Raw genomic sequence first — 21,723 nt, 5'->3', positions numbered from 1 at the left:
CCACCTTGGATTTCACATCTTTTTCACCTTGGCCTTTTTAGGGGCCGCACCTTTTTTTACAGCTTGGCTGTTTTTGATTAGATATCACTTCTTTTTGTATTTGTATACCCCAAAGCTGGCCATAGGCTGGCTTTGGGGCTTTTCTAACCTATCCTATTTCTTTACCACAGGAAGAATAAAAATACAGAGCAGATTTTTAATACTTCAACTGTTTTTTCATTTTATCAGTAATTATATAAATATATTTATTACATGTCTATTATTCCCTACTGGATAACTTGTTCGCAGCTGATCTTTGTACTAAGGGACTTGAAATGTAGCTAAACTCTCTACAGGTTGATTTGTTTGTAGCTGCACTCTCTACAGGGTGATTTGTTTGCATCTGAACTCTCTACAGGGCGATTTGTTTGTAGAAGAACTCTCTACAGGATAGTTTCTTTGTCACTGAACTCTCTACAGAGTGGGTTCTTTGTAGCTGAACTCTCTACAAGATCACTTCTTCTAGCTGATCTGTCTATAGGGTGACCTGAACTCTCTGTAGGGTGACTTTTATCTAGCTGAACACTCTACAAGGTGATTTGTTTGTAGCTGAACTCTCTACAGGGTAATTTATTTGCAGCTGAACTCTATGCAGGATGATTTGTTTGTAGCTGAACTCTCTACAGGATGGTTTCTTTGTAGCTGAACTCTCTACAGGGTGACTTGTATAGCTGAACTCTCTACAGGGTGATCTGTTCATAGCTGAACTCTCTGGGTGATTTGTTTGTAGCTGAACTCTATACAGGATTGTTTTTTTTTAGCTGGTCTCTGCAAGGTGACTTGTTTCTAGCTGATCTCTCTACAAGGTAACTTCTCCTACTACAGGGTGACTTGTATCTATAGCTGAACTATCTACAGAATGATGATCTGTTTGTAGCTGAAGTCTCTACAGGGTGATTTGTTTGTAGCTGAATTCTCTACAGGATGACTTGTTTCTACATATAGCTGATTTCTGTATAGGGTAACATGTTTCTAGTTGAACTCTCTACAGAGTGGGTTCTTTGTTGCTGAACTCTCTACAAGGTGACTTCTTCTAGCTTACCTCTCTATAGGGTAACCTGATGTCTCTGCAGGGTGACTGTTATCTTGCTGAACACTCTACAGGGTGATTTGTTTTTATCAAAGCTATCTATAGGGTGATTTTTTTATACCTGAACTTTCTACAGGGTGATTTGTTTATAGCTGAACTCTCTACAGGGTGATCTGATCTCTCTACAGGGGGTGATTTGTTTGTAACTGATATCTCTACAGGGTAGATTTGTTTGTAAGTGAACTCTCTACAAGGTGATTTGTTTGTAGCTGATTTCTCTACAGGGTAATTTGTTTGTAGCTTATTTCTCTACAAGGTGATTTGTTTGTAGCTGAACTCTCTACAGGGTGATGTGTTTCTAGCTGATCTCTCTACAGAGTGATTTAGGTTGTAGCTGCTCTCTCTATAGTGGGTGATTTGTTTGTAACTGAAATCTCTACAGGTTGGTTTGTTTGTAGCTGAAGTCTCTACAAGGTGTTTTGTTTGTAGCCGATGTCTCTACAGGGTAATTTGTTTGTAGCTGAACTCACTGCAAGGTGCCAGATTTGTTTGTAGCTGATCTCTCTACAGGGTGATTTGTTTGTAGCTGATTTCTCTACAAGGTAATTTGTTTGTAGCTTATTTCTCTACAAGGTGATTTGTTTGTAGCTGAACTCTCTACAGGGTGATGTGTTTCTAGCTGATCTCTCTACAGAGTGATTTAGGTTGTAGCTGCTCTCTCTATAGTGGGTGATTTGTTTGTAACTGAAATCTCTACAGGTTGGTTTGTTTGTAGCTGAAGTCTCTACAAGGTGTTTTGTTTGTAGCCGATGTCTCTACAGGGTAATTTGTTTGTAGCTGAACTCACTGCAAGGTGCCGGATTTGTTTGTAGCTGATCTCTCTACAGGGTAATTTGTTTGTAGCTTATTTCTCTACAAGGTGATTTGTTTGTAGCTGAACTCTCTACAGGGTGATGTGTTTCTAGCTGATCTCTCTACAGAGTGATTTAGGTTGTAGCTGCTCTCTCTATAGTGGGTGATTTGTTTGTAACTGAAATCTCTACAGGTTGGTTTGTTTGTAGCTGAAGTCTCTACAAGGTGTTTTGTTTGTAGCCGATGTCTCTACAGGGTAATTTGTTTGTAGCTGAACTCACTGCAAGGTGCCGGATTTGTTTGTAGCTGATCTCTCTACAGGGTGATTTGCTTGTAACCGAATTCCTTATATTGTGTCTAGTGTCTATATAGCTGATCTCTCTACAGGTTGATTTGTTTGTAGCTGAACTCTCTACAGGGTGATTTATTTTTAGCTGTTCTCTCTACAGGGTGATTGTTTGTAGCTGATCTCTCTACAGGATGATTTGTTTGCAGCTGAACTCTCTACAGGGTGATTTGTTTGTAACGGAACTCTCTACAGGGTGATTTGTTTGTAGCTGAACTCTCTACAGGATGGTTTCTTTGTAGCTGAACTCTCTACAGAGTGATTTTTTTTGTAGCTGAACTCTATATAGGGTGATTTGTATGTACCTGAACTTTCTACAGGGTGATTTGTTTATAGCTGAACACTCTGCAGGGTGATTTGGTTGTAGTTGATCTCTCTACAGGGTTTCTTTGCAGCTGAGATCTCTACAGGGCAACTTCTTCTAACTGAGCTCTCTCTTGTTTCTAGCTGTTCTCTCTACAGAGTAACTTGTTTGTATAGCTGAACTCTTTACAGGTGGTTTTTTGGTTGCTGAACTCTCTACACCGTGACTTGTTTGTAACAAAATTCTCTACAGAGTGACTTGTATGTAGCTGAATTCTCTACAGAGTGACTTACTTGTAGCTGAACATTGTATAAACTATAAAGTGACTTGTCTGTAGCTGAAATCTCTACAGGGTTACTTGTTTGCAACTGGTCTCTATAGGTTAACTTGTTTGTATAGATGAACTCTCTACAGGGTAGTTTCTTTGTAGCTGAACTCTCTCCACAGTGACTTGTTTGTAGCTGAACTCTCTAGAGAGTGTAGCCAAACTCTCCACAGGGTGCATGACTTGTTTATAGCTGAATTCTCTTCAGTGTGACTTGTAAAGTTCTGATTCTTCTGAACCACTACAGTGATATATCTGTGCTGAACTCTCTATAGGGTGACTTGCTTCTTGCTGAACTGTCTATAAGATTAACTGTTTGTAGCTGAACTCCCTACAGAATAACTTGCAATGTAATAGAATTCTATAATGGAGTAAATAAATTAGTTGAATGCTCTATTAGGGTGACTTTTCTATTAGAGTATCTCGATCTCGCATATGTTACACGTAGTTGGCTTTGGAATCATAACTCAGTGGTTTGTAATCCGATTCTTCTGTACTACTGCAAGGACTTTCTATGATGATTATTCCAGCTACACACCGATTTTCAGCTCACTGCTCTAAGCGGTTTGCCTAGTAGGCGTGAAAACTAATAGTTTTTTATTCATAAAAATCGATCACGTAATTGTGACACAGGTTGGGTTTTGTGTCATATCTCGATGGCCTTTAACTAGATTCCTTTCAAACCACAAAAAGGCACTCCTACGATAGTTACTCCATCTACATAGCAATTTTCAGCTGATTCCTTCAAGCGGTTTACCCTGTGGGCGTGACAGACCTTCGACCTTATTTTACGCAAATAATCGGTTATAACTCCGTGAACGTTTATCGGATTCCTACCAAACTTGGTACTGAGATTTGCCTTAATGAGCCCTTTAAGTGTGCCAAATTTCAGCCTGATTGGAGCACAAATTCGTGTTTTATGGTGGATTTTGCAAAGTGTGCGAAAAGAAGAAAAAAAAAAAAAACGAAGAAAAAAAAACCAAACTTTGGCCGATCGTATCTCGGAAATGGCTTGAGTGATTTTCTTCAAATTTGGAATGTGGACTCCCCTACCTAGTTGGTACTTCTGTAGCAACTTTGGTTTCAATCGGATAAGGAATCACGGAGCTACAAAGGTGTGAAAATTGCGTTTACTTTCTTCCTTAAATATACTCACAGTGTGGCGCACTGGCTTCTTGGGCCGCACGACACACTACCGTGTGTCTTGATTTCCCAGTCCTACTCCCCATCACTCTTATTGAAAACTTGCCTTACACTCAACCTTTAGAAAATAGTGGAAATTTGGCCGGCTACTTGTACTGTGGATGCACCAAAGGTAATAAAATGTGTTTTGGAATACGTAGCCTCACATATCCTTTTTTTACAGCACAATGTAAAAAGCATTTAAAGTAGTAGTAGCCTAATCATTAAATTTTGTAATATCAGGAAGTTGTATTTTATTGATACACAATGCATTCAGTGCACTGTATTATTACAAGATCAAGAATAATTTAAGTTTGTCCTATTCCCAAATTTAGTCAGATTAAATGTCTACTAGTATATCTTCAGGTGTAGGCAATCTCCCTTGTTTCACTACCTTTTAAAATCAAACTTAAGATTTGTTTGTTTACCTTTTTAAACAATTATGACGTTATAAACATGCACATACTGCATCAAAGATTGTCACCACTTTCATCTGAACAAGCACCCCAAGGTAAGGCTGAAGCAACATCGAACAATGAAAAAATCCAGCCTGTATCCTCAACCATTATCAAGTTTAACTTGTCTGAAGGCATTAGTAAGTCATGCAGTCAGTCAATCAGTCAGTTAGGCAGCACAAAACTAAAAAGCTACAATTTTGAAACAATTTATTGGAAGCATTTCGGGTCATACTGAAGGCACTTTTTGGCTTGATTATTCCTAGCCAATACTGCCTGGGCACCATGAAGGGTATTGTGAAGCTGGACTCTGGCCAGAATGTACTTTTGTGAGAAAGTGCAAACCCCTAATATGTGGTTACAACCATACTGTATGATTATTGAAGATACCTACAGTATGAATGTCCAGGTCAACTAAATAAGAATTTAACTTTTTTATTTTTATTTGCATAATATAGCATTTAGACCTTGCCCTTTACTTGCTGATCCTATTAATGGAAAATTTAATTGTTCACTGGGAGATGATGGAGTTCCTTCCTATGAAGACACTTGTAGTTTCACATGTAACACTGGTTATGAGCTAACTGGTAGTAACACTAGGACGTGTCAGAGTGATAGGAGTTGGAGTGGTACTGAGACTCTGTGTAGAAGAGGTATGTAGTATTTACGTACCTGTATCTTATAATATTAACAACTAAAAGCAATTATGTGCATATGGACAGGTGAACTTGCATTTATTTGTCCTTTATTTACTGATCATTTATTTGGAATTTGTAACATATTCAGAATCTCGCTTCACCCATATTTCAAGCTGGCACAAATAAACCGCCTCAAAACAAAGCCTACCTACTTAAAAGATTAATGGTGGTTCTGTACAGCCTTAATTTCTCACATACACACTGATTTTAGCACGATTTTCCCAAAACATTTACATTAACTAGGTTTTTGCAAGCCCTGCAGTTCACTAAAGATCAGCTGTGCAGCATCCACCTTCAAGTATAATGTTATATTAGACTCTATATAGTTTTGGGTGGGTAATAAATCTCACTTGTTTCCACGTCTTCAGGAACAGTATAACATATGCTCAAAACTAGGTTTATCCAATCAGTATGCATTTTTCACATGCAGTGATATAACGAGGGAACTTATTGTGTCACTTGAGCATGCATAGTTGCCATGGCGTTAGTATTATCGCAAGAAAACCAACCACTTTTGCCGAGCCTACAGCAGAAACAGCTGTGGATGAGGTAAGTAATCTGAGTGTAACATAATAGAGTCTAAAGCAGTTAAACAGGTACAATGTAGAGTATATATATGAAATTTATAAACCCTCAAGCCCTTAGTAGCGCTCTCGCTTTGTTCATGTGCTACAGCCCGGGCCTTTGGGTTTATAAATTTCATAGACTCCACATTGTGCCCGTATAACTATTATTTGAACAAACTATAGTACCATATTGGTGATCCAGTCAAAGTCTTTAGTACAAACAATAGCACCTATGAAGAAAGTGACAGCACGTATCATGATTCATATGATTGTCCAAGTTTAACCATGTTGTCATGGCTGTAAAAATTGAAGCTAAATGTATGCATCAAATATTTTCCTATATTTAATGTTTGTTGCAACTTGCAGTTCATTGTCCATCACTAACTGATCCTAATAATGGAGTGATGACTTGTTCACTGGGAGATGATGGAGTTCCTTCCTATGAAGACACTTGTAGTTTCACATGTAACACTGGTTATGTGCTAACTGGTAGTGATGCTAGGACCTGTCGGAGTGATGAGAGCTGGAGTGGTAGTGCACCCATATGTATAAGAGGTACTTAAAAGTGTGTATCATGTGTTTGTGTGTGTACACGTGTTTGTGTCAATAGCAGTGATCATATTGCTTTTACAGTTGTTGATGGTGAGACCACAGTCACCATAGTCAGTAATCCAGGTGGTACAAGAGTCAGTGGATCTACCAACACATATGACTATCCCATATTGAGCAGTGTTACTCTGACATGTATAGTGTACCCTCCACCGGTAGCCCCTGTTACCTACCAGTGGAACACTGAAGGATGTTATGTTAATAATCGTGGTGAGAGGAGGTGCTTTCCTGCTGGTCAGACTACACAAAGTGTAAGTGAAGATGATCTGATAGCAAAAGATGCTGGTACCATCACTTGTACTGCAACCATTCTTGGTATGAAACATACTAGTGATGAATTCACCCTTCGTATTTCAGGTATGTTATTCATGATAGCTATATTAAGTTTAAATAATAAACAACACATTGCAATCATTCATGTTTACAAGTGGTCACACTTATTAGGTATATCAGTGACTACTACTGGACCAGGTCTTACTCCAGAAACTGATTTAGTTAGTGCTAATCAACTTGTTGATTACTCATACATTACTGATGATCTTTTTGCACTTGATCAACATGGTGTACTGTTACGTTGTGCTAGTGGACTGGGACCTTCTAATCATCAGGGAAATGTAAGTCTGGGTGGATGGTACTTTAATGGCTTTGAAGTAGATACTGGAAATGTCTGTGTATTCCAAGTGCGTTCAACAAATGATGCCATTTATCCTGGAGTTATTAACTTATATCCATGTGGACCATTATCACTTGATGAAGAAGGCATTTACTCATGTATGATGATGAATAGTTCAATGATGGTACAAACCACAAGAGTGGGTCTATACCTTAATGGAAGAAGTAAGTCACTCAATAATTCCCCTCACTAAGTACTGTATCTTTTATTTTCCACCTTTATGCTCAATATTTTGCTCAAAAAGTTATGTATTAGTTAGAATGGGTTGAAAAGGTTTCTACGCTATTTAGAGGCCCAAACTTAATTACCGAGGCCGCAGGGCTCTATAAATAGCTTAGAAAGCAATGTCAACCCATTCTAAGTGGTTTAAAAAGTTTCCTTGGTTAAGAAAGAGTGAGAGAAAGTGACAAATTGTGTGTACTAGCACTAGGATTTATACTTAAGTCGAGTTGATCGTGTCAGTGCCACTGCACCGGTGTGACATCATCAGTTCATAACCATTGCATGACTATAGTGCCGGTATCAAGTAGTTACTAAGGCGGGCTAGACAGTCACTTGTCTTGTCCAGAAAGTAAGCTATTAAGTAGCAAATTGTAAGTGCTAGCATCAAGATTTATCCTTCAATTTGTTGTGTCAGTGCCACACTGTGCTAGACATAGATATTGAATGCCTAGTTGAATGCTAATGATGCTTACGCTAACAGTAAAGACATTTTGTTTTTGGCTTTACCAATTTTGTTTGATAAATGTAGTAAACAACCACCGGCAAGACCACAGGTTGCCAACTATTTAGTAACCCCACCACAGGTTTCCATTGGATTTGTTAATCTCAGACATCAAAGGAAATATTGCATAGTACATTAAAAATTGTAAATTTAAAAATAAAGTAGGAATCCAAGTAATAACAAAGTAGTGAAACAAGAGATGAACATGGTAGCTATTACAGCATAGCTCAGTGGGAAATCCCTACTTTGGCATTGAACACAAAACAATTGTTATACCGTGCATGCCAAAGTAGGGATTTCCCACTGAGCTATGCTGTAATAGCTACCATGTTCATCTCTTGTTCCACTACTTTTTATTGCTTGGGTTCCTACTTCATTTTTAAATTTATAATTTTTAATATACTAGTTTGTTTACTTTTTTTTTGTTGTAGCATACAGCTAGCTAAATATGTGACTGTTCTATTAGAGTATCTCAAGTCAGCCTGCACAGATGTGTGCTTGCCCAAAAAGTGTGTGGTTGATCGATTATTAGACTAGAGTATCTCGAGTCAGCCTACCAACTTGAAGGTGTGTGGTCACAAATACAGCTATCATAAAAGGGGTGTGGTCATCGTGGTCTCGATCGATAGATTGATGTTATTACATAGAATACAAATGCATGGGCGTGATCTTGCAACCTATCGTGGAGTACCGGTACCTTCATACAGAAGTTTAGTCTAAGCACCTTAAATAATTTTGTGGCATCTATTATGCTGCATAAGGAAAGTGTTGATATGGAAAATTAACACCTCGATATGGTTTCGTTGGATGAAGAAGAAGACAAGCAGCCTGATTGAAGATAAAGAAAAGACAAGGTGCACAAGGCGTACACTCAAAAGGCACATCACATTGGTGAGTTTGTTGTTGTGACGTAAAATGGTGACCGTGCGCTGCTTCATTTGGGCTCTAGGCTTGCAACTATGGTCAGTGAGTGAGTGAGTGAGTGAGTGAGTGAGTGAGTGAGTGAGTGAGTGAGTGAGTGAGTGAGTGAGTGAGTGAGTGAGTGAGTGAGTGAGTGAGTGAGTGAGTGAGTGAGTGAGTGAGTGAGTGAGTGAGTGAGTGAGTGAGTGAGTGAGTGAGTGAGTGAGTGAGTGAGTGAGTGAGTGAGACGAAATTTTAAGTTTAGACGATTTTAAAAAAATTCTATACCCGGCTGCCAGTAAGCATTTTCTTGTTTTTAACGTTACATTTTCTGTTAGATGGGCTAGTATTATTCTGTAAAAGTGATTTTCGTCGCGTAAAAGTTTCTAAGCTGGCTTTTAAAAAGTGGTATTTTGCGGTGCACGTCATTTTGGGGGATTACTACTTAAACAGTACTACCATACTGTTTGATAAAATTTTCTAGCTACCATTTTCAACTGCATAGCTGTAATATCACAGTGTATTGACTGTTCTATTAGAGTATCTCAATCTTCACATGCACAGTCTTTCTATAATGCAAGAAGCCGTATATTGGTGATATGTTATCATGTGTGGTTGTTCTAGAGTTTCTGAATCTTTTTTGATGGAAAGTTTGCAAATTTTATGATCGTGTTTACTTTACAATAACTGCACCTACTATGCCAGCATTGTGCTCCTTGTGTTGTCTACCTGTGATGCTCCAAATTTTCCCCCATTGTTATAACAATTTTTTTTTCATCTCTCTACACAGCTGCTCCAGTGATAGACCCTCCATCATCATCTAATGTAATAGTTACTGCTCGTAGTTCCCATGTGTTGTTCTGTACCTCACGAGGTTCTCCACCAGACACATTCACCTGGATGAAGGATGGCTCTCCAGTAATTTCATCCCCTACTTTGAATACAGTTAATCATGACAGTACTAATGCAGAGTTCCGTAGTGTTTATACAATTAATAGTATTACTACAAGTGATAGTGGAACATACACATGTACTGTAACTAATCCTATTGGAAGTGATAGTCAGACTATCAGTGTTTTTACAGTTGATGGTAAGTTGATATACTCTACTGTGTCCTCTTTCCACTGATTAAGTGGTATCATGGTATATGTTTATCTGTGTCTCACAAGTAAATAACTTGCTTCCTTCAATCTAGCATGCAAATCAACAATTGAAAAGAATTTTAATTTTGATGTTGTTACCCTACTCCCTTTAAGATTCACATGCATGACTCATAGTGCCTGCTGGTATCTCATAGTTCTTGTTACTGTAATAATGTGCCAGTTTACTGTACTGTTTGCATATTATATCATACAATATGGTAGTCACTGTATATTAGAGATCATGGAGATTTGGGTTTTCCAAGCTAAAAAAATCACCAAAAACCAACTTTACAACTACATCCTGGCACCTTGGTAGTATTGGTTAGGTACAAAAGTGCCTTTAGTACAATTCTAAAGGCTTCCAATAAATTGTTGCAGATTTGTTTTTAAAATTATTCAATGGAATTTTCTATTGACTAACTGCCTGCCTGCCAAGGAATCAAGCAGGCAAGCGTAACTCGATAACGGCTAATGCTATAGGCTTAATTTTTTCACTGTTTGACGTCACTTCGTCCCGAGATGTGCCTTTTGGCATACTGCAGTACGTACAATGCACACATCATGGACTTACCTTTGTCCTCCTTTGTGTCCCATTCTTTTTGCTGATAGCCCAAGGTGTCGATTTGTGGTAGTGTGATGCATGGCTCCCTACTGTACGTTTGTAAATGGAATCGTCCGTATTTTCCGTGGTGACTGGATTAATTGCAGAGATGATTTTAACACTGTTTTTCGTTTGTAATGCTGTGTAACAGGCTGAAAATAGCTGAAAATGAAGCGTAATGGTGGCTGCACTTTCAAGGCAGTAATTGATAGTTGGGGGCACGAAATCATTGTATTTTTGTGGTGACTGGATTGTTGAAGAGGCACTTCTTCTACTGTTTTTTGTCTGTAGCACGGCTGAACATAGATAAAAGTGAAACATAATGGCCACTGCACTTTCGAAGTAGTATTTGATAGCTGGGGCGTGCGCTGTTCAGACGAAAACATTAATTCTGGCACCATCCTTTCTTTTGATGTGGTAAGCATGGGTTCACCAGTCATAATAATGTTACAAAATAGTTATCAAAGAAGTTCAAGGAAAAATTAGGAATTTTAAGTTTGATTAGGGATCATAGAAAAAGTAGGGAAACAAGGGGGGTAGACTGAATTAGTGACTAAATGTTCACTAGTATATCTGCAGGTGTAGGCGGCCTCCCTTGTTTCCCTACTTTTTCTATGATCCCTAATTGAATTAAAATTCCTAATTTTACCTTAATATATATACATCAAGACACACGGTAGTGTGTCGTGCGGCCCAAGAAGCCGGCACGCAACACCCGTAAGTATATTGACAGGAAGAAAGAAAACGCAATTTTCGCACCTCCGTAGCTCTGTGCTGCCTTGATGAAACAAGACGATTGTTGCAGAGGACACTCCCTCCACCTTCAGCACTCCACATTCCAAATTTGAGCGAAATCGCTTCAAGCGTTCCCGAGATATGCGACTTCAAAAATTGGCTTAGTTTCTTAGTTTTTTTTCTTCTTATTTTTCTTTCTCTTTTTGCACACTTACAAAAACTGCTATAAAACGCGAACACAATATCCGATTGCCTTGAAATTTGGCACACTGAAGGGGAGTATAAAGGCGCATCTCTGTACCAACTTTGGCTGGAATACGATAAACAGGCAAAGAGTTATGAGCGATCATTCACAAAAAATAACACCAATATGTTGTCACGCCTACAGGATAAACCGCGTAAGGGAAGAAGCTGAAAATTGGTGGGTGAATAGGTTAACTATTGAACCTCCAACCTTTTGTGGTTTGAAAGAAATAGAGCTAAAAACCAGGAAGATACAACAAAAAAACCAACAGTGTGTAACAATTTTGCAATCGAGATTAGCTAATAAAAAACTACTACTTGCCATGCCTACCAGATAAACCGCTTGGGGTAATGCTTTGAAAATCGCTGTATAGATGGAGTAATCATCTTAGAAAGGCTCTTCAATGGTGTACAAGAATCAGACTTAAAGCCACAGAGTTATAACACGAAATCCAACTTGGTGCAGCAAGTGCGAGATTGAGATACTCTAATAGAGAAGTCATCCTAATAGAGCAATCACCCTGAAAAGAATTCAAGAGATCAGCTAGAAACAAGAAACCTGTATTGAGATCAGCTACACACAAGAAACCATCATGTAGAGAGTTCAGCTGCAAACAAATCACCTGTAGAGAGTTCAGCTACAAATAAATCTCCCTGTAGAGAGATCAGCTAGAAGAAGTTACCTTGTAGGGAGTTCATGTAACTATGGAAAGAGATAGTTCAGCTAGAAGAAATCACCTTGTAGAATTCAGCTACAAAGAAACCACCACATAGAGAGTTCAGCTACAAACAAATCGCCCTGTAGAGAGATCAATAGAAGAAGTTACCTTGCAGAGAGTTCAGCTACAAAGAAACCATCATGTAGAGAGTTCAGCTGCAAACAAATCACCTGTAGAGAGTTCAGCTACAAACAAATCTCCCTGTAGAGAGATCAGCTAGAAGAAGTTTCCTTGTAGAGAGTTCAGCTTCAAACAAATCACCCTGTAGAAAGATCAGCTAGAAGAAGTCACCTTGTAGAGAGTTCAGTTACAAAGAAACCACCATGTAGATAATTCAGCTACAAACTAGTAACCCTGAAAGACATCATCTAGAAGAAGTTACTTTATAGAGAGTTCAGCTACAAACAAATCTCCCTGTAGAGAAATCAGCTAGAAGAAGTTACCTTGTAGAGAGTTCAGCTACAAACAAATCACCCTGTAGAAAGATCAGCTAGAAAAAGTTACCTTGTAGATAGTTCAGCTACAAACAAATCACCCTGTAGAAAGATCAGTTAGAAGAAGTTACCTTGTAGAGAGTTCAGCTACAAACAAATCTCCCTGTAGAAAGATCAGCTAGAAAAAGGTACCTTGTAGAGAGTTCAGCTACAAACTAGCGACCTTGTAGAGACATCAGCTAGAAAAGTTACCTTGTAGAGAATTCAGCTACAAACAAATCACCCTGTAGAAAGATCAGCTAGAAGAAGTTACTTTGTAGAGAGTTCAGTTACAAAGAAACCACCATGTAGATAGTTCAGCTACAAACTAGTGACCTTGTAGAGACATCATCTAGAAAAGTTACCTTATAGAGAATTCAGCTACAAAGAAACCATTCTGTAAAGAGTTCAGCTGCAAACAAATCACCTTTGCAGAATTCAGCTACAAACATATCACCCTGTAGAGAGATCAGCTAGAAGAAATTACCTTGTAGATAATTCAGCTACAAACAAATCACCCTGTAGAAAGATCAGTTAGAAGAAGTTACCTTGTAGAGAGTTCAGCTACAAAGAAACCATTTTGTAAAGAGCTCGGCTGCAAACAAATCACCTGTACAGAATTCAGCTACAAACAATTCACCCTGTAGAGAGATCAGCTAGAAGAAGTTACCTTGTAGATAGTTCAGTTACATACAAATCTCCCTGTAGAGAGATCAGCTAGAAGAAATGACCTTGTAGAGAGTTCAGCTACAAAGAAACTACCATGTGCAGAGTTCAGCTGCAAAGAAATGACCCTGTAGAAAATTCAGCCACAAACAAATTGCTCTGTAGAAAGATCGGTTAGAAGAAGTTACCTTGTAGATCGTTCAGCTACAAACAATTCACCCAGTAGAGAGAGCATCTAGAAGAAGTCACCTTGTAGAGTGTTCAGTTTCAAAGAAACCACCATGGAGATTTCTGTAATCAATATATGTATTATATATATATAATTTGTACATTTACTGATAAAATATTTAAAGTACACCTACTCATCTTTTCTTCTTCCTGTGGTAAAGAAAAAAAGATAGGTTAAAAAAGTCCCAAAGCCGGCCATAGGCCTGCTTTGGGGGTATAAAAATACAAAAAGAAATGAAATGTAATCCAAAACAGCCAAGCTGTAAAAAAAAGTGTGCGGCCCTCAAAAAGGCTATGGTGAAAAAAAAGATGTGAAATCCAAGGTGGCGGCCAAGAAATGGCTGTGATGGTAGGTTAATGGTAAAAATTTTAATAACAGCAATTTAGGTGAATTTTTTGCCGCTTGCTCTTTGCAAAAAATTCACCTAAATTGCTGTTATTAAAATTTTTACCATTAACCTACCATCACAGCCATTTCTTGGCCGCCACCTTGGATTTCACATCTTTTTTCACCATAGCCTTTTTGAGGGCCGCACACTTTCTTTTACAGCTTGGCTGTTTTGGATTAGATATATATATCTAATCCAAAATAGCCAAGCTCTAACAAAAAGAGTATGGCCCCCAAAAAAGCCAGGGTGAAAAAAGATGTGAAATCAAAGATGGCAGCCAAGAAATGGCTGTGATGGTACGTTAATGGTAAAAATTTTAATAATGACAATTCAGGGGAATTTGGTGCCTCCTTCACATCTTTTTTTACTCTGGCTTTTTTGGGAGCCGTACTCCTTTTTTTTACAGCTTGGCTGTTTGGATTAGATATCACTTCTTTTTGTATTTATATACCGAAGCTGGCCACAGGCTGGCTTTGGGGCTTTTTAAACCTATCTTTTTTTGTCTTTACCACAGGAAAAAGAAAAGGATTTGAAAGCAGATTTTTAATATTAACTATTTTTGATTTTATTAGTAATTATATTAATTTTATTGCATGCCAATTCTTCCCTACAGGATAAATTCTTTCTAGCTTATCTCTCTTTGTTGCTGAACTCTCTACAGATGACTTGTTTCTAGCTGATCTCTTTACAGGGTTACTTTGTTTGGCTGATCTCTCTACAGGGTGATTTGTTTTTGCAGCTGAACTCTCCACAGGTTACTGGTTTCTGGCTGATCTCTCTACAGAGTAACTTGTTTGCAGCTGAACTCTCTACTGGGTGGTTTCTTTGTAGCTGAACTCTCTACAGGGTAACTTGTTCATGGCCAAACTCTCTACAAGATGACTTGTTTCTATCTGAACTTTCTACAGAGTGGTTTCTTTGTGGCTGAACTCTCTACAAGGTGACACTTCTAGTTGATCTCTCTACAGGGTGACTTGTTTCTAGCTGAACTCTCTTCAGGGTGGCTGCTCTATTAGAGTATCTTGATCTCGCACTTGCTATATATATACACGGAGTTGGATTTCATGTACTGATTCCTCTCAACTATTGAAGGTCCTTTCTAAGGTGATTAATCCATCTGTACACCGATTTTCAAATCATTCCACTGAGTGGTTTGTCTGGTAGGCCTGGCAAGTATTCATTTCTTATTAGCTAATCTTGATCAGTAATTGTTACACACTGTTGTGTATCTTCGTAATCTTTGCCTCAATTTCTTTCAAACCACTAAAGGTTTGAGGTTCAATAGTTAACCTATCCATATACCAATTTTCAACTTCTTCTCATAAGCGGTTTACCCTGTAGGCATGACAACATATTGGTGTTATTTTTGTGAATAATCGCTAATAACTCCTTGACTGCTTATCGTATTCCAGCCAATCTTGGTACCAAGATGTGCCTTTATACCTCCTTTCTGTGTGCCAAGTTTCAAGGAAATCAGATATTGCATTCATGTTTTATGGCAGTTTTTGTAAGTGTGCAAAAAAAAACAAAGATAAAGAAGAAAAAATCAAAGAAACTAAGCAGGTACTGACATTGGCGGGCATCTCCACAGCAAAAATCGTGGTGTTTCATAAAGATAGTACAGAGTTAGGAATGCATAAAAATCGTGTTTTCTTTCTGTTTGTCAATATACTCACGGTGTTGCGTGCTGGCTTCTTTGGCCGTACGACACACTGCCATGTGTCTTGATATATATGTATGTATGAACAATAATCAAATAAATTTTATTGTAACTTGCAGTTACTTGTCTATCACTTTCTGATCCTAATAATGGAGTAATGACTTGTTCACTGGGAGATGATGGAGTTCCTTCCTATGAAGACACTTGTAGTTTTACATGTAACAATGGTTATGTGCTAACTGATATTGACACTAGGACCTGTCAGAGTGATGGAAGCTGGAGTGGGACTGAAGCTATGTGTAGAAGAGGTGTGCTGTCCATGTAGAAGTAGAACTGTGCTGAATTTATATACAGTTTCTGACCCCTATGTACATATATTATTATCATATAAGTATACAACAGCATGCTGTAGGAAATATTTTATGAATGGAATACATTTTGTTGTGATAAAGTAACTTTTGGAGTTGACTGCTCTATTAGAGTACCTCAATTCATAGGTATAAAAATACCAACAGTTCATGTCACACTTAATAGAAAAGTGCTTTATTTGCCCACTCCTTTATCTATAAAAGACGGTATATAGCATTCACTAGTTTTACCTCTATGAGCATTTGTCTACATGTTTAGTGATAACCAGGTTGAACATGACAGCCATATATACCAAATATTTACAATATTTTAAAACATATTTCACGCATACAAACAACATAATTTGAAAGCCTAGCTTTGCATATAGCAGTGCATTCTAAAGAAAATGTAACACATCAGAATATGCATCATATTGTCTAGACTTCAGTTAGATATATATATAAATATATACACTGAGTTGCACTTTACAAATGCATATGTAAATTTTGTTCCAATTTGCAGTTACTTGCCCAACACTTACTGATCCTAATAATGGAGTGATGACTTGTTCACTGGGAGATGATGGGGTTCCTTCCTATGAAGACACTTGTAGTTTTACATGTAACACTGGTTATGAGCTAACTGGTAGTGACACTAGGACCTGTCAGAGTAATGGAAGGTGGAGTGGCAGTGAGAGCATGTGTAGAAGAGGCAAGTTTATGTTGATTTGTGTAGGTCAATTGTGTAACAATACTTTTTTCAATGGATTGAGCCATATAATCTTTACAATATGTTCACAGCTATGATTTATTTACAACCTCAGTTACGCTTTAAAAATTATCAGAACGCTTCAATATGACATACACTTGTTGCTTATATTGTAGCCCACAATCAAACCTTTAAGTTGTAATGCATGTAATTTACCTCTCTGTCATTGTTTATATGATACCCATGTGCATTATCAATGATTACATTATCAATGGTTTAATACAAACCATTATAAATACAACCTTGCAATATAATTAAGTAGGGTACATGAATGTAAGTACATGAATGTATATATGTAACTATTTTTTAACAGTGTCCATGTCTTGTTACTTGAAATTAATTATGCATCACAAACTGCTTATAAGTTGGGTGCTAGCTGTTGTGCTTGTAACCATCTTCTGTTTATGGTTATTGCTGTATATTTTACATTCAGTTGGTGGACAGAGCTGTATACAAAATGTCAATGTTCAGCGAATTGGTTTGTATGAAATGAATCATAACAGATTAGGAATTGTTCCACATCTCAGTTTCCATTGTAACGTCAGAATAACTGGAATCAGAGTCAGGTTAACACCTGATAAAGAAAGGAATAATTACCCTTACATACAAGTATGGAGACCATTATCACAGGATTCAACAAGTTTTACTAAAATTGCTCAAGTTCAAGTTGATGAAAGTCACATTGTTCAGTTAACTTACGTAGAAGCAAACATTCCTCTTACTGGTAATAACAGAATACTTGTTCAGTCAGGAGATATTATAGGATATTATCATCCACGTAATGCTCGTTATAGAGTGAGGACCATAGAGACAGTTGGATATGCACAATATCTATTTGATGGTGTTGATGGTTCTACTGCTACATCAGTTGATCTTAATAATGCTAACCATCGCTCTGGTCTACGTCATCCATTAATCAGTTTCAGAATTAGTAAGTGGGTTGGGTTATCATATGGTATTGTTTCTAGGTCTGGCAAAAGTGTCCTAAATAAACAATGCCTCACTATGTGTTCATATCAAGAGTACTATTAAAGGGGAAATGTAGGGAGCCAATTGTTATATTATGTGTATAGCATGCTATGCAATAGTTTAGCTGGTTTAGTTCACATATGCATAATAATAATAATGCATTTTAAACTAATTTGTTTGAATGAACATATGAAACCTTTTGAAACTTACCAATTAAGTTTTGTAAGGATGATGCACCACAGAAGAAATAAAATGCAATTTTCATGCATATGTAGATCTGTGCTCATTTTTCCAAATGATTTTTATGTTGCAAATGTCTTCCACTTTCTGCACATTACAAAGCAAGTTTGAGCATGATTTCCGTATGCATTCATGAAATACAAGCCTTCAAAACTTCTTCTTAGAATTTTTGTACACTTTTCAAAACCAAAATGCACATGCCTGTAGATCTTTTTGAAATTTGGCCTACTCTAAGGATTAATTAAGGCTAACTAATTTAGTAAGTTATGAGAATAACTTGAAAATTAATCTGTTTGTAGTTAGTTTAACGAACACATAGCTCAAACCTTTTGTGATTAAAAAAGAATTTTCAGTAACAGCTACAAAGTTGCAAGGAGAAAATCAACTTTGTGTAAAGTAGTGAGGTTGAAGTACTTTAATAGAACAAGTCACCGAGAATTTAAAAAGTGCATGAAAATGTCAAAAAGTTGTCCAAGATTTGAATCAGAGACCTCCATACCCATATACCCAAACCTTCACCACTGAACCACTTCTGTCAGCTGAAGAGCTGACCTTATTTCTACCTTGTACAGTAAGTAAAATACAGTACCTTGCATTAAAAAGTTTGCAAACTCATTGCCCTATATTCACGAATGCTCATGTAGTGCTTCAGTACACAATGCAATTGTGAATAGTTTTGTGCAAAGGTGAGGCAAACAGTTTACATAGGTACGCAAATAGTAATTGAATGTTAAAACTGAACCCCTACAAGTTTGTGTAGTCATCAATGGTAAGAAAAACCGCAGCTCTACAAGTTCACGAAGGTAGCCATACAAATTTGCGAAGGTATGCCTGTAAATTCATGAAGTTGTTATAGCCATGTAAACTTCACCCAACCTTCATGATTATGGTTTTAGGAAGGTGTCGTGAATCCTCGTGACAAAATAGCAAACTTTTTTATGCAAGGTACTGTAAATGTTAAAGTTTATAATTTCATAAATCTAGATTGTTCTCGAACATTCTATGTATGTTCTATTAGAAGTCCTCAAAATGTGCACCCTATTAGAGCATTATAAAAATAACCAAATATTAGCTGTAATCCAATACTATTGTAACTTCTGTCTTCCATAATTATCATTATATCTGTGGGTAAGAAGAAATTGGTTATAAACAAGTTTTATACAATAAATACTTTAGGATTAAGGAAGAAAATCCATCCCTCCTTGAGGAGACTGAGTGTGGCCCCGACTAGACATTGGGTGACCTGCAGTTCGATTCCTGGGGCTGGAGGGATTTTTTTCCTTACTTTGGCCCCTTTTCTGTTACACCTTTTCAGTCAGTAAGTTAAGTCACTAAGTCTAAGTCCTTGTAGGTTAGGTAATCCTAAGGCTGCAGCACATGTTGCTGCAGACCTTCAGTGCTGGTCACTGTAAAGCATTAATACAATACAATACAAGTCTCAAAGCCAGTTTATGACTGGCTATGGGAAAGCAATATCCATGTACAATCAACCAAGCTGGTAAAAAAGGTAGGCTTAAAAGCCTGGGTGGAAAGTTATGAAATCTAAAGTGGTAGCCAAGAAATATCTGCAATGATGTTAATGCTATTAATAATGGCTGTGTGCGTTATAAAGGTTTATTATCATTTCTTGGCCGCTACCTTGATTTCTTACCCAAGGTTTTGAAGGCCTCAACCATTGGCTGTTTTTGCATAGATTAAATTTTTTACAATTCAGTAGGGATCATAGAAATAAAATCCATTAAACAAAGGGTTGCTTATCTGTACTATAGTGAAATTTAACTCTTAATTCAGTCTCACAATAGTATATCCATGACTGAAGTAGAGATTAAATGTCCGCTATAGTATAGCTGCAGGTGTAGGCGACCTCCCTTGTTTCATGACTTTTTATTTCTATGATTCCTACTCAATTATATTTTTCTGATACTTGATTGTTTACTCTTTCCTTATTTATGACAGTTCATATGGTGCCTCAAAGAAGAGAATAGCCTCGGATGTATTATAAATGTAGTGCATGATTATGACTACCAATGAAAAACCAGCCCCGCAATACCTCACAGTGCCTTGGCAGAATTGGTTAGGTATAACCAAGCCCAAAAGTGCATTCAGTGTGACCCAAAACACTTCCAACGAGTTGCTACAATTTAAAAAAAAATTCATTAGTAGTATTTTCTTCTGATTGACTGACTGACTGACGGACGGACGGACCAACCAACTGACTGACTGACTGACTTACTAATGCCTTCATACAAGCATAACTTGATAACAGCTAAGGCTGACTTGATTATTCACTACTAGACATCGTTTCAACATGACAGGTGACTTTTAGCATACTGCAGTATGTACAATATACACATCATGGACTTGCCTTTGTCCTCCTTTGTGTTCCAGTTCTATTCGTAGACAATACACGGTATTGATTCATGGTAGTACAATAAGGCTTCCCTGTGGCTGGCCAGCTGGCACACTTCTGGATAGTATTTTCTGTGGCAACTGGATTGATTGCAGAGATGCTTCTTGTACTGTTCTTCATTTGTAGTGACAGGCAGAACATAGTTGAAAACAAAGATTAATGGCCACTCAACTTTTCAGTAATGAATTGTTGGGAAGCACCGTCAGATGTAAAATTAATTTTATGGCATGCTTGGTTCCATTCTTTTGTTTGATGAATCAATGTCCAATAGTATATCTGCAGGCAAGGAGACACTGTATAGGGCTCTTTTATTGTGAACTCTTCATATATACGTACTGTATAAACATTTCATGTCTCAAATTTTGCCTTATTTAGACACCCAGTGTGTTACATTAGTGCCTAGAACTGATGGTCTTGAAATGACATGCTTTGATGGATCCATGTATACCACTGGAGGGAGTTATGAAGGAGACATTTGCAATTTCACTTGTAACACTGGTTATGAGCTAACTGGCAATGACATTAGGACCTGTCAGGGTGATCAGACCTGGAGTGGCAGTGAGGCCTTGTGCAGAAGAGGTAAATACAAATTGTGTACTGAGTAAGTGTGTAGTAGGACCGAGATTAACAATTCAAATGCAGCACATCCAAAAAAATTGTTTAGTATTTCATATAGCCATGAAACTTTCCACATAAACAGTACCCCTATTGTATGTATTTATTGATATAGTGCCATTGTGGATTTGACCTTTGGTGACCTTTATGACCAAAAATTGACCAATTTTGTTATTATTTCCCTGAAACTTGGCACCTGTTGAAAGAAACAACATTTGAAGTCAACAGATGATTGCATTCCAAAGTTATGAACATTTTCATTAGCTATGAAATTTTATAGATTTACCTTCTCTTGGGGTGTAAATTACCTGTGGAAAGGTAAATATATAGATTTGGATAGCTACTATAGCTTTTTGCCTATTATCTTTAAAATAAAATCAAGTTGGTATTAATTAGTGTTGGGCGATTGTATAAAATTCAGTATTGAAGCATATTCATGATACAATAATATCACAATAATTACTTTGATTAACGAGTGATGATCTTCAATCAGATTTTAAGTATTCATTGCACAAATGAACTTTCTAAGCATGATTAACACTTTCATATAGATTACTGTTTGTTTAAATTTCTTGTAAGCTTATTAATTAGGTAATTAATTGCATGTGTGTCTGATAATTATACAATTGTAGGAAAACCTGTCTGATTACCTATTTAAAAGTATCGAGAAATGTCGGTTTTAATTATTCAGTGTGTTGTAGCTCACCAATGGTAGAAGCTACGTGTACCAAATTTTCACACATTTTACACCAATACCAGCATCCACAGTAGAAGTAGCCAACACCTAAGTTTCCCACCATTTTAGATAGTTATG

General features: G+C 37.3%; 2 protein-coding genes across 2 annotated transcripts in view; both read left to right on the top strand.

Moving 5' to 3' along the window:
- The first annotated feature begins 7,200 nt into the window (after positions 1 to 7,200).
- On the top strand, positions 7,201 to 16,713 carry LOC136248488 (E-selectin-like). The gene is made up of 5 exons (XM_066040264.1): positions 7,201 to 7,243; positions 9,494 to 9,793; positions 15,679 to 15,867; positions 16,430 to 16,638; positions 16,708 to 16,713. Exons 1-5 carry the CDS (start codon positions 7,201 to 7,203, stop codon positions 16,711 to 16,713), a joined length of 747 nt encoding a protein of 248 aa, XP_065896336.1.
- Positions 16,714 to 17,129: 416 nt separating this feature from the next.
- The window catches only part of LOC136250832 (sushi, von Willebrand factor type A, EGF and pentraxin domain-containing protein 1-like), a 96,469-nt gene continuing 91,875 nt past the window's right edge, over positions 17,130 to 21,723 (top strand). Inside the window, exons 1-2 of the mRNA XM_066043152.1 lie at positions 17,130 to 17,606; positions 20,670 to 20,873. Of these exons, the coding sequence (XP_065899224.1) occupies positions 17,165 to 17,606; positions 20,670 to 20,873 (646 nt within the window). The 5' untranslated portion in view covers positions 17,130 to 17,164. The remainder of the gene's footprint in view (positions 17,607 to 20,669; positions 20,874 to 21,723) is intronic.

This window comes from Dysidea avara, chromosome 3, assembly GCF_963678975.1.
Source record: "Dysidea avara chromosome 3, odDysAvar1.4, whole genome shotgun sequence".
Classification (NCBI taxonomy): Eukaryota; Metazoa; Porifera; class Demospongiae; order Dictyoceratida; family Dysideidae; genus Dysidea; species Dysidea avara.
Note: the sequence above shows the minus strand (reverse complement) of the source record. Positions and strands in the feature narration are given on the sequence as shown.